Source organism: Phodopus roborovskii, unplaced genomic scaffold, assembly GCF_943737965.1.
Source record: "Phodopus roborovskii unplaced genomic scaffold, PHOROB, whole genome shotgun sequence".
Lineage (NCBI taxonomy): Eukaryota > Metazoa > Chordata > Mammalia > Rodentia > Cricetidae > Phodopus > Phodopus roborovskii.
Genome location: NW_026126482.1, coordinates 30,607,305 through 30,620,403, shown reverse-complemented (window position 1 = coordinate 30,620,403; position 13,099 = coordinate 30,607,305). Strand labels below are relative to the sequence as shown.

General features: G+C 40.5%; 1 protein-coding gene across 1 annotated transcript in view; it reads right to left on the bottom strand.

Annotated features, from left to right (window-relative positions):
- The window catches only part of Cdkal1 (CDK5 regulatory subunit associated protein 1 like 1), a 541,752-nt gene that overhangs the window by 445,473 nt on the left and 83,180 nt on the right, over positions 1-13,099 (bottom strand). Inside the window, exon 5 of the mRNA XM_051194503.1 lies at positions 1,708-1,792. Coding sequence (XP_051050460.1) covers positions 1,708-1,792 — 85 coding nt within the window. The remainder of the gene's footprint in view (positions 1-1,707; positions 1,793-13,099) is intronic.

The following is a 13,099-nucleotide window of genomic DNA, read 5'->3' as shown; positions in this document are numbered from 1 at the left end:
GAATAGTACATTAAAGGAACTCATGCTTACAACTCCTAGCTTTGTAGTATTAGAAGAACAAATTTCCTTTTGAGATTAGTGGTGCTTCACCAAACATCATACTGACATTGAAGCTCATTTACCAAAGAATAATGCTGCTTACACACTCAATAATAAAACCCACTGGAAAAAAAAAACTGCATGGTGGTTTTCTTTCCTCTTTTCCTTTCATTCTTTCCTTGTGTTTTTGTTTTGGTCCGGGCCATGTGCTGTTCTCTTTATACTGTGAGTTGAACTCAGGACTCCACACACCACCACACATGCTCTACCACTGAGCTATTATGTCTGAAGCACAGACTAATCTGCAATGACAGGACCATCTTCTCTGTTTGCAAGCTGGGGGGAATCCGTAGTACTAAAATGTCTTTATATAAATTTTAACAGACCTATAGACAGTGTTGTGAATATGACAGATTTCTCATTCTGAGAGAGAGAAAGAGAGGGAGAGAGAGAGAGAGAGAGAGAGAGAGAGAGAGAGAGAGAGAGAGAGAGAGAGAGAATATTTTCTAGAAATGAACAGCAGCATCCCCTGGTGTAGTTTAGATCTCTTATACTCCTGAAGGTAGCCTTGCATCCCTGCCCCATCCAGTCTTGCTACCTCTTGCTGTGACTCCAAACTGTCACCCTCAAGTGTCAACTGCACATACCCAACATGCAAAACACAGACACACACAAATGAATTAAAAATAAATATTTAATAAATAAATAATAGAAGTAGATCTAAGAAAAGGCCTGGCTGGGAAGGCAATGGAAAATAGGTAACAAAGACATCTGGGACTGATTAGATCTCAGTATGTTAAATGGCAATGGAAAGAAGCCAACCGAGTTAGAGAAGCTGAAAGCCTAGGAGGAAATAATTTATAGAAAGGGGTTTCTAAGGAAGCAGGTAGAACAAGATTCAAAGCATATGTGAAGAAAGAGTCTTCCACATTGAGGAAACAAACCAAACAGCAGGGACTCGTGTCCCAGTATCGTACTGGAGCTCCCTGGCACACACTACACCACCTAGAACAGGACTACGGGGAGGGAGAGAGGGCTATGGCAAGCAATTTCACCAGGAATGCCTGTATCCTCTGGGAAGAACACACAGACCAGGCAAATTAACTTCACAAATGTTCAAATTGCATTATGAAACTCTTTAGTAAAACATTGTTCATCAGATAAATCCAAAACAATAGCAGCTTGAAAGTCCACTGAATAGTGCTTCAGTGGCTTAATCTAGCTGGGAGGTTTTTATTTGTAAGTTAATTAGAATAGTGTTTTTATTTGAAAAACTATTTAAAGTCCAACTCATACTTTTTGATACATACTAAATATTTAATAATATTAGGAACCATTCAGTAAAAGGTAAAGGATTTTAGATGAGCTGAGGAGACATCAAAGTGACACAAATCTTTTAAAAAGCTTATTTGGAAACAGTGAGAGGGCTCAGCTGGTAAAGGTACTTGCCACCAAGATTGACAACCTGAATTCAGTTCCTAGTACTCTCACAACAGAAGGGCAGAACTGACTCCAGCAACTTGTCCTCTGGCCTCCATGTGCACACTGTGGTGCATACACACAAATAAATACATGCTTTAAAAAGTAAAGGCTTCTGGGATAATATTGGCTAACATTAGTTCTTCCCTTGATTACCTAAAGAGAAAGGAATGGGGACCTCCTACTTACTTGATTGAGTTTCTGAAATGGTCTTCAGCTGGGTTTTTCACAGTACAACTGTTCAGGAGCCACAAATCTGCATCTGACGCATTTTCTAGTAAAAGAAACAGTGAACACAAAAAAAGAAAAGATAAATATCAAATTTAATAAAATTAAAAACACTTCCATACCAGGCAGCATGGGAATGATGGGGGACAGGGAAAAGCAAAGTATGCAGTTCCAGTACTGCCAGCCAGAGCTCATAGGTCAGATACGGTCTGGGAGCCTGTGAATGTCAAGGAAGCTGGATGGGACTTCTACTTTAAGACTACATTATTTAAAGTCTTTTACTATTATAAGCAGTGCTCCAATGAGAGAGAGAGAGAGAGAGAGAGAGAGAGAGAGAGAGAGAGAGAGAGAGAGAGGTTGTGTGACTACTTTTTCTCAGGTTTCCTTTGGTATTAAGCATAACACTGGTACTGTTGAATCAAGGAATAATCATTGCAGTCCTTGAACACTCTGAGACTCACTGAACAGCATGTATAACTGTACACCCCAAGGGACAGGACCTATGAATGGTATTCACAAACATTACCCACTAAATGGGTTGTCATCCCTTTGGACTCTTGACAATCTAGTGGAAAATGGGATGCCAGTATAGATCCATGTAAATCCCTCTTATCATAACATGGAAGACCTCCCTGTTTAGTTTTGAAGTTTTGTATTTCTTTTTCTGTCTTTCATTTGTTCTACTGGGCTACTTAAGACTTATGGAGGCATTAATGATATATCTAGGACAGGGCTCACAACATTATTCTCAATTCTTTTGGGGGGAGGGGTCAAATTTCATGACACTTTTATTTCTAAGACATCAAACTGGCCATCCTCTCCCACCCCCACCCCCACCCCCCCCACACACACACACACAATTTTGCCTTAGAATTGTGACTCAAAATTAGGACAATTCCCCCTCTTCCATGACTGGGAGGGAACAAACCTGTTCCCTTCCAATAAACACATAGTTTTGCTTTTGATTTCTGATGTTATACATCTACACTGATACGCGTGGACCTTACTGAACATTTTTTGTAATGTGAAGTGCTTACATTTTCCTATCATGTTGGAAAACATTTTACATATGATGCTATTTAATATGAGCAAAGAAAGGAAAACTTGTGACTGTTACTCCCTCACTGCCATCATTGGTGAAACACTCAGGAAGGCAAGGTGGGAACACCAGTGAGACACTGACATGTTCGTTGGGACACTTGGATCACACGTCTAACACCTATCACATATATGAATAAAATATTCCCATATACATAATGCATATTAAAATTTTCATTGATGACTAACAAGGTAAGAACTAGAAAGCTTACATTTCTTTTTGAGAAAGATGGCTTAAATACATAGGTGTCTCATGGTTTGGACCATAAGTATTCCCCAAAGGGCCATGTGTTAAAGCATGGACACTGGCACTCAGCACTATAGGTGGTGGTGAATTATTAAGCAGAAGTAAAGCTACAGGACGTTATGGATTGGATATGAAGCCTGTGGAAGGATGAACACTTGATCCCCACTAACTAGTCTATTTGGGAAGGTTGTGGAACCTTAAGGATGTGTCACAGATGGAAGACATAGGGTCATAGATAAAATAAATGGGTCACCAAGGGTCAAGGGCTTTCCCTGCTTTCGGTCACAGTCTCTCTCTCTCTCTCTGCTAGTTGGTTCATAGAGTCTCCTGTCACCATTCCTTCCCCAGTAATAGACTGTACCCTTAGATTCATTGTGAAATTAAATCCTTTCTTTCTGAAGGTGCTTACATATCAGGTATCTGATCACACTTATGGGAGTTACTAAAGTCACATGTGCATACATGCTTGATGTTTGTGTGTGCCCCCCCCCTCTCTGTCTCTCTCCATCTCTCCCTGTTTCCCTCCCTATCTCCCCTCTAGCTTTACAACCTGGCAAACGTGAGTGATTAACTTCCTCTGCTCATCAAAGCATCTGTTACAATGTTCTGCCAATGATCTGTCCCACCAGCACAAATCCAGTAAGAAAAGGTCACTCTGAGCTGAAACCATGAGTCAAAATAACCCTTGTCTCCTTGAAGCTGATTCTCTCCAGTATTTTGTCACAGCAATGAGAAGCTGACTGCCAGCAGAGCACAAATGAAACATTCTGTTTACAAAGCAAGATAAATCCCCAAGGAATAAATCATATTGATCTGTATATGAAGTGAGCTAGAACGAAGTACTGAAGAGTAAATCCCATTTGTGTTTTAAAAAGCAAAGAAGAAAAGAGGAGGAGAAGCTATAGGTTTAAGAATACTTGTAGACACATGTATCGTTTACCATGAAAATGGAAGGGGGATGGATGCATTGTCCTCCAATATACTTACTCAGCGGTAGCTTGTTTGTTTGATTTTATTTGTTTAGGTATGTGAGTATAAAGGTGTGTGTGTTTGAGCACAGATGTATCAGTCAGAGAACAACTCATAGGTGTCAGTTCTCCCCTACCATGTGGGTTCCAGGAATCAAACTCAGGTCATCAAGCTTGGCAGTAAGCCCCTTGACCTGCTAAGCCATCTCATGAGCCCCTGATCTACCTTTCATTTTCTCTGATTTTTAAAACCTTTCATGGATGCTCTTTTTTTTTTTTTTATTCAATCTCTAGAGACAAAAGAATGCTTAATTTATATCACCCCATACTGTTTGAATTTTTAAGATGTATTCTTATTTTGTGTACACATGTGCTCATCTGTGTGGGGGTATATTCACAAGAATACAAGCACCCACAGAGTCCCGAAGAGGGCATCACATCATTCTGGAGCTGAAGTTATAGGTGGTTGTGAACTTCCTGGCATGGTCCTGGGAATCCCAACTTGAGTCCACTTCAAAATCAGTAAATGCTCTTAACTGCTAAGCCATCTCTCCAGCCCTGATACAACATTGTTTTTAAAATTAGTACATTTGTTTGTGTTTGTTTGTTTGTTGGAAGTAGCCTTGTGCCACTGTGTACATGTGAAAATAAAAGAAAAACTTGTGGAAGTCTCCAGTGCTTTCCTGCTATTACATAAGTTCCAGGGATCAAACTCAGGTCACCAGGCTATAGCAAATAGTGTCCTTACCCAGTAAGCCATCTCACTGCCCCTATTTGACTTCTATTACATCTATTGTGTGCACATGAGTGTGTATAGGTCATGTAGAGGCCAGCAGAGAGCCTACAGGAGTAGCTCTGGAGACTGCTTGGCACCAGTACTCTGAGCCACTCACTAGCCCTGCCTGGCCTGCTTTCTTTTCTCTTGAACTGATAAACCTGCTTCATCTTCTTTGATGCCTTCTTATAGTACTTAGAATCACACTCACTTCCTTTCACCATGAGGTAAGAATTTGAACTATCTCCCTTCTGTGATCCAGCATGGAAACAAAGACATGATACATGTCCCCTGCTAAGAGCTGTAGTCACTGAACCAAGAAAATGATGGTCACCAACAAACCACACACTCTGAGCATGAAGAAGGAAGAACAAATATTTGTTCTAATCAAAATGTACTTAGTTTATAACTATTTCTTTACACACACTAGAAATTGCTTTTAAGTCCCGATTGGTAATAATGATCATCATTATTAACATTATTGAAGACATATTGTGTCAGGCAGGAAGTCAAGCATGTCACATACACTTCTGCAGGTAACCCTGCCCCTGTAAGGAAAGTTTAGTTTTATCCCCATTGTCAGAGAAGGGACCTCAAGCTTAGAAAGGAAAAGCAACTTTCAGACAGTATCAGTTAAAGGATGGGCAAGGATTAGGAGCCCAGACAAACTGACTCCACAGACTGAGTTTGAGGAAATCAGCATGTTTCATTAGTGGTTCTCTACCTCTTGACCAAAAATAATGCAGAGTGTATCTAAGGACAATGCCAAGTGGCGTGACTTGGCTTTGAGAATGTTGCATGGTGTTTCTAGGCTTCAAACACAGCTGTTCCTGCATTTCCAATATTTCTAAGATTTTGAGTGGGTCGGCTTTGGTCTGCTCTCATCAAGGGTGGGCACAGAAGGAAGTAACAAGAAACTTAGTGACAAATGTGAGTTATACTGAAGCCCAGACATGCCTGCCAGTCTTCCTGCTCCCTGCAGGAATCCGCATAGCACAATTCAGCACCATGTAGAACGAAGAACTATTCTCATACAACTGCTCCATGTGAAAGACACCAGAGGAGTGATACGGAACAGTAAGAGGCATATATTCATGGACTTAAATGCAGAGGGCAACCAGGATGGTGCAAAATAGAGTTCACAGAGAATAACATAAAGAGGGAAAAGGTTGATTGTTTTAGCCCCAAAAGCATTTTTTTGAGAGTTTCTTTACCACAGAACTCTGGAAGACAAGTAAAGTCCAAACAGTTTAAATGTGCATTAGGCTTAATCAGAGTAGGGAGTTTATTTACATGATACAAATCATGGATAGCCTATTAAAAACTTTGAGAATAAACTATGTGTTAATAAAAGACAGTAAATGTTCTTTAAGGTATATCTTGAAAACAATAACTTCTTAAGGCCAAAACAAGATAAATAAAAATGCTGGTCATGAGATAATTTTTCCTCTTCAGTTCACCCACTGTCTTTTTGTGGCCCGTATAATGGTATGGAGTGCCCATGCTTCCTAAGCCATTTTGGAAAAACACTGAAAATGACTCATTAGAAAGTAGTCTCCCTTAGATAACTAGGCTTAGGACAGTGTGAGGATGAGGAGAAACAACTGGGAGAGAAGACAGAACAGGAAAAGAGAACGTGAGAGCAGAGAGAACCCAGCCTTCTTTTCTTCTTCTGAGCAGGAAGGGACCCTCAGCTCCAGAGTGCTGGTCATTGTGGAGAGTTCATATGTGAAGCGAAATGCAAGAGGTCTTGGGGACAAGTACCTTCTCTTGCAGGTTACCCTCATAATGAATTTGTTCTTTCAAAATACTCCTACTGAGTGTTTCACACAAGTAAGATGAGGGAATTAAGAGTCACCATGAATCTGTTTACTGAATGAAGGAAAAATAACATTAGGTTGAAGTGATAAACAATAGCTGGCAAAATGCTAATAACTACTGAAAAGTCATTATATAAGTAAGTATCCTGATGATAAATAAAATGAAAATGCAAGACAGCCATGTACTCGCTACAGAGATAAACATGGCTAATAGTCTTTCTCACTCCTAATAGCTATGTTGGTCCACACGCATAATGACTCAGAAGTCACTGCATCTAAAGAATCCCAACAGGGCATCTATGCGTCTGTGTCATGTCTGCTTTATAAAGCAAGGGCCACAATCCCTGAGCCACCATCACCCATACTCTCTTAACTGTCTGGTAATCTCGTTTCTTGTCACAGTAAACTTTCAAAGCCCATGGCTTAGTACATAAGAGTCCAAAATACAGCGTGATCATTAAATGCGTATATTCCACATAAAATAGCTTCTTCATATACCCTAAAAGTGATATAACAAAAGGGCTTCTATTTACCTAAAGACCTAAACAACCCAGAGACCATCACTCACTTGCAAATTGCCAAAAATATCTGGTTTATGTAAGATTGTATACAGTCCCTAGTTGTTTAGCACAAAGCAGTAACTTAAGTCATCTGTTAAGAACAGTATGTTTCCAAGATCAGAAACAACCTGAATGAAATGCAGGAAGGTTAATCTAAGAGTCACTTCTGGAGTTGACCTAGCAAATCTAGGGTGTCAAAACATTAACCAATTTGAGAAGGTGGGGGTGGGGATTATCAGATGAAATAACAAGACAAGGAAGATTCAGATGATATGGGAGGAGGGTTACCATCAAAGGTCTAATAAGCAAAATGATATTGAGTGTGACAAACAGGACCAGGAGACAGCCCAGCCACCAAATTGTTCACTATCCAACTATGCAGCCCTAAATCCCATTCCAGAATCCAGAGACTAAAACCAGGTATTGTGGCACACATCTTAATCCCAACATGAGGAAGATGACACAGGCGTATATATCCCTGGAGTCCAATAGCCAACCATCCAAGCCTCATTGGCAGGCCCTCAAAAAACAAAGCGTAATGACAAGCTGTACCAAGTCTGGTTTTGGGGAGGATTTTTTTGTTTTGTTTTTGCATTTTTTAAAATTTGATTTTTAAAAAGTAAACAGAGTAAGCCATGGTGGCACTGCTTTTAATCCCAGCACTCAGGAGACATTAGCAGGCGGGTCTTTGTGAGTACAAGTTCGAGGCCAGCCAGGTCTACAGAGAGGGTTCCTAAACAGTCAGAGTTGTTACACAGAGAAACCCTACCTTGAAATTCCCAACCCCCAAAAAAAGGTGAGCTCAGCTAAGGATGACACTGAAGTTTGTCTTTCACCCCCACATGTACAAATATACACATATGTGGACAAATACAAGTGCGCGTGTGCGCGCGTGTGCGCGCGCACACACACACACACACACACACACACACACACACTACCTCAAAACATCTTTACAAAAAAAGGAAGAATTACCTTGATTAAGATCTTTAAAAAAAAATATGACAAAGCAGACTGTGTCCTGTAGAATGCTTTTCTAAGTGAATGCTAAGAAACATATCTCCATGCAAGTGCTCAAACCCACACACATGCTCATAACTAAAAATACTTTTACAAAAAAGTTTTTATTTATTTTGATTACTTGACTCAGTACATTTTCTAACAAGAAATTCAAATACAATGAATTACAGTCCCAAGTTTATATCAGAAAAATCGACAATATAAATATTAGATTTCAATAATACAATGGCAAATAATCGGATATAAAAATGGCCCAGAGATCTAAATAGACACTTGTCCAACAATATACAAATAGCCAGCAGGAGCATATAAAAAGATGCTCCCTTCAGAGAGGTAAATAAAAACCACTGAGACTGTTTCACATCTACTGGGATGGCCATGCTTTTTAAACCTATTTTAAAGATATGTTAGCAAAGTCAAGAAAACACTAGAACCTAGGGAACACTCATGCCGCAGATCAACTGTAAATAAGCTTTAGTTGCATTGCAAAATAGCCTGCTGGTTCCTCACAGTCCAGCAAGTCCTCCTCTGCATGTCTACCCTAGAGATATGAAAACATGCTCACATGGGACTTTGTACATCAACATTCAAAAAGGCCTGATTCCCAAGAACCAGAAAATACAGCAAATATAAATAAATCGGCTGATGGATGGGTAAATGCAACCCAGAATAGACAACACAATGTTACTAAACATGAAAGATGAGGTGCTGAGAGATGCAACAACACAGATGGACCTTCAAGTGCTATGTGCAGTGAAAGACATCAGTCAGAAAGTGCATAAACCATATGACTTTATTTCAACCAAGTGTCCAGATGAGATACAAACACAGAACAGAAAATAAACTGGTGACTGAGTAAAGCTGGGGAGGGAGAGAACGGGGGACAGGGAGACAGTATGATGACCTGTAATTTATTTTTGTGGTAATGAAAGTGTTTTTGTTTATTTGCTTTTTGCTTTATTTGTTTGCTTTTTGTTTTGTTTTTGTTTTTTTTGAGACAAGGTTTCTCTATGTTGTAGCCCCAACTGTGCCGGAACTCTTCTTTGTAGACCAGGCTGGCCTCAAACTCACAGAGCTCCCACTGCTTCTGCCTCCTCAGTGCTGGAACTGAAGGTGTGTGCCACCACTACCAGCGAAAGTATTTTTAAATTGACTATTGCAGCTGAGCATGGTAACCCATGCTGGAACTGTACTGTACTGTAGTACTCTGGAGGCTGAGGCAAGAGAACTGCCACCAGTTCTTAGGTAACCTGGGTTACATAGTCAGTTACAGGACAGGTTGGGCTGAAGAACTGAGACTATGGTTTGTTTCTTTTAAATGAGAGAGAGAGAGAGAGAGAGAGAGAGAGAGAGAGAGAGAGAGAGAGAGAGAGAGAGAGAGAGAGAACAAACCACAGATAATGGCCTTGGGTACACAGAAATCAGAAAGGAAACTAGAGAAACAATCTCAGCAGATGCTGAGGATAAGCTCTGATGGACAATTTGATATCTTTTCTACAGAATCTTCTTGTTCTAACATAAACAAAGAACAAGGATGACAACACTGTTTCCCCTAAGATTTAGAGTATCAATTACAAAGAAAATTAGACTTACTAAAGGAAAAAAGAAAAAAAAATCCTGTTTCCATGAAGGGATATAACAAATATTTATGCATGTGCATGCTTAGTCCAAAAGTAAAAGGTGAGTGTTTTTAAAATAGATTAACAAGAAACTCACCAAAATGTAAAGAGTACCCACCCGCATTTACATAAATAGAACTTATGTTCTAGAAATCAGGTTTCCCTAGATTCTGGAGCATCTGGCAGTGAGTTTGTGCCTGACAGGTCAGCCTTCTTCCCCAGGCCTGAGCTCTGCACCTAGAGGTTTCTAGAAATCTCGGGACATATGTTCTATTTAGTCCTACTCATTCAAAGACCCAGTATGGGGCCTAGCAAGCAGAGTTTCTAATTCGTCCTTGAAAAGGGCTATTTCAATAGTAAGTAATAAAAAGTAAGTGATGGAATGTGCTCTTAATTATGGAGAAACTGAGACTCAAATGGAAAGGATAGAAAGTAGTAACTAACTAGATATGTTCTATGAGAAAAGGAAGAGTTGGAGGTTTCTGATCTATAAGGCTAATAATAAAAAGGGTGATTCCAAAAAGAAATAGAAGCTGAAGTGAATGCAAGTCAGAGGAGGTACATCTCCCTGAGCCCCTGCCCTGTGACAGACAAAAGCAGGACTATGCCACAAGCCACTCGAGATGCCTAAAAGAACTCAGAAAAACCAGCAATACCTGGGGTGGGGAGGAATATTATAATACTCCATGGGTAAAAATCACCAAGAGGCTAGAAATGTGCAACAGGAGCATAATGGATGTGCACAACTTCAAAACAGGAGTGTTTGCTTTGTTGAGTAATGGTGACAGAACAATGGGCTTCAAGTAGAAGGGAAAGCAAAATTATGCCAACCTCTTCTCTGCAGTCTGAGTCAAAGGGAATTTGCCTAGAAGTCACAAGTGCAATTAAAACGCTTAACTTGATGCCTTATATATTTCAACTTTGACTAAGTAATAAATCAGAAGTAAATAGCCACATTTGCATAGCATTTTACCATTTGCAAAGCATATTCAAATACATTATCTCATCTGAGCTCTACAGCTTACCATCAGGCAAGCATTTTTAATCTCTGTCATGCTGATGAGGAAACAAGGACAGAATGAAATGTTGTGACTTGCAAAGAGGTTCCCTAAACTGGAACCTGAAAAGTGGGGCAAGGCAGGCTGTTGGTACCTCAAGCTGAACTACGTACAGCACACTGATTGTATTTCCTACCTAGGGCTAGCTACAGTGACACTGGTTTTCATTGCTCGCAAGTACAGGGGTTTTATTTTTGTGTTTCTCTTATAATGTCTACATCAACCAGGCTTTTCACATTTAGTCAGTAGATTATAGTTTTGACGTTTTACTTGTGGAAAATAAATGCTGCATTTAGAATGTTACAAATGGCATCTGCTTTTCAAGAAAAGGCAAAAAGAAGTAAAACATGAACATGTAGCTAAGAATATAGCAATTCAGACTTGGTTGGATAGTCGGTTAGTAAAGAGGTACTTGTTATGCAAGCAGAAGAAATTGAATTCTATCTGCATGTTAGGCATGGTGGAAAGCATTTGTAATCTCATCACTGGGAAGCAGAGGCAGTAGGATATCTATGTTTGCTGGCCAGCAATTCTAGACTAATTGGTGCACTTCATGCAAAAGAGAGACATTGCCTCAAAGTGGAAGGATGGCATTCCTAATGAAACACCAGAGTTTATCCTCCAGCTCCATACATGGGCATACATATATGTACATATACATGCGCACGCATGCGTGTGCGCGCGTACATACACACACACGATATACACACATTAAATATATGTGTGTAAATAAATTTATAAATGTACATGGGGCTGGATAGATGGCTAAGCAGTTAAGAGAATAGTCTGGTGTTCCAGAGGACCTACATTAGAGTCCCAGCATCCACATGATGGCTCACACTGTTTGTAACTCCAGTCTCAGGGGATCCTAAGCCCTCTTCTGGCTTCAGCAGACACCAGGCACACATGCAGTGCACAAACATTCATGCAGGCAAAACACACATATCCATTGTTTCTTAAAAGACTCAATGAAACAAACAAGAATAAAGGAGCGGTTGACAGAAATGGAAGGAAATGGGAAAGGAAGGGAGTAAATAACCAGAATGCAGTGTATACATGTATGAACTGCCAAGAACCAATTAATAACAAAGAGGTCAAAGAAAAAGAATGCAGCAATACTATTTCCAACGTGGCCTCTGGAAAACACATTCCTGTTCCCCTACGTCCTCTTGAATACAAACGCAGAAAAGGGCATTAGAAGGCTGGTGCTGGTGCTAGGAGAAGGCAGCCGCAACAGAGTATGGGAAGGAAGAGAGGCTGCCAGAGCACCCGGATGGAGGAGAGAGGCAGAAGGTGGGGGTGGCCACAAAGAACAGATCTGGCAGGAGGTGTCAGAATGTGAGCAGGATTTTAGTATCCACTCAGACAATTGCCCCCACACAGAATATGGAGCCCACAAAGGGCCAGATGGCCCACACTGCAGGGGGCAGTCAGCATATAATGGAGTGCATGAAAGGGGACTTCTCAGGGAGGAAAGACAGGAAGAAGGCAGCCACAAGAGGCAGGTGGTGTCAGATGCCCAGTGTCCACGAAAGAGCATAATGGGGTGATGATGGCCCTCTGCAGGAGGACAACCCCATGCAATTTCAGAAGGGCCTGCCTCCACAGCAAACCAAAAGAGTGAGAAGGGCACCCTACCTCACCCCCACCCCCCCTTCACCCCCACCCCTGCCACAGGATAATGTGTAGATTCCAGGAGCTCTTAGGATGTCAAAGTTAGAAGAACAACAACAAAATTTACATATTTTCAAAGAATCTTTTCACAAATACATAGGTACCAAGGGAAAACAATGGAGACAACAACAAACATCACATTAATCAACAAGTCAAAGTTAACATCATCAATTAAAAAAAAATAAATAAAAACCTTAGACTCTCAGGCTGGAGACTTGACTCTTGACTCAGTGGGTAAGAGAACTTGATGCTCTTGCAGAGGACCCACCCAAGTTTTGTTCCTAATAAATACATGATAGCTCACAAACAGCTGCAACTCTGGACACAGAGTAGTCAAACACTTTCTCTGCCTCCAAAGACACCTGGTATACACACATAGCACATATACTCTGCAAGACAAGCCCTCACACTCACATATAAAAAAAATTAAATAAAAATAAGTAAATCTTCAAGAAATCAGTCAAGTGCTAGGCCATCAGATGTGCAGAGATTAGTGCAAGCAGCAATCTGGAGA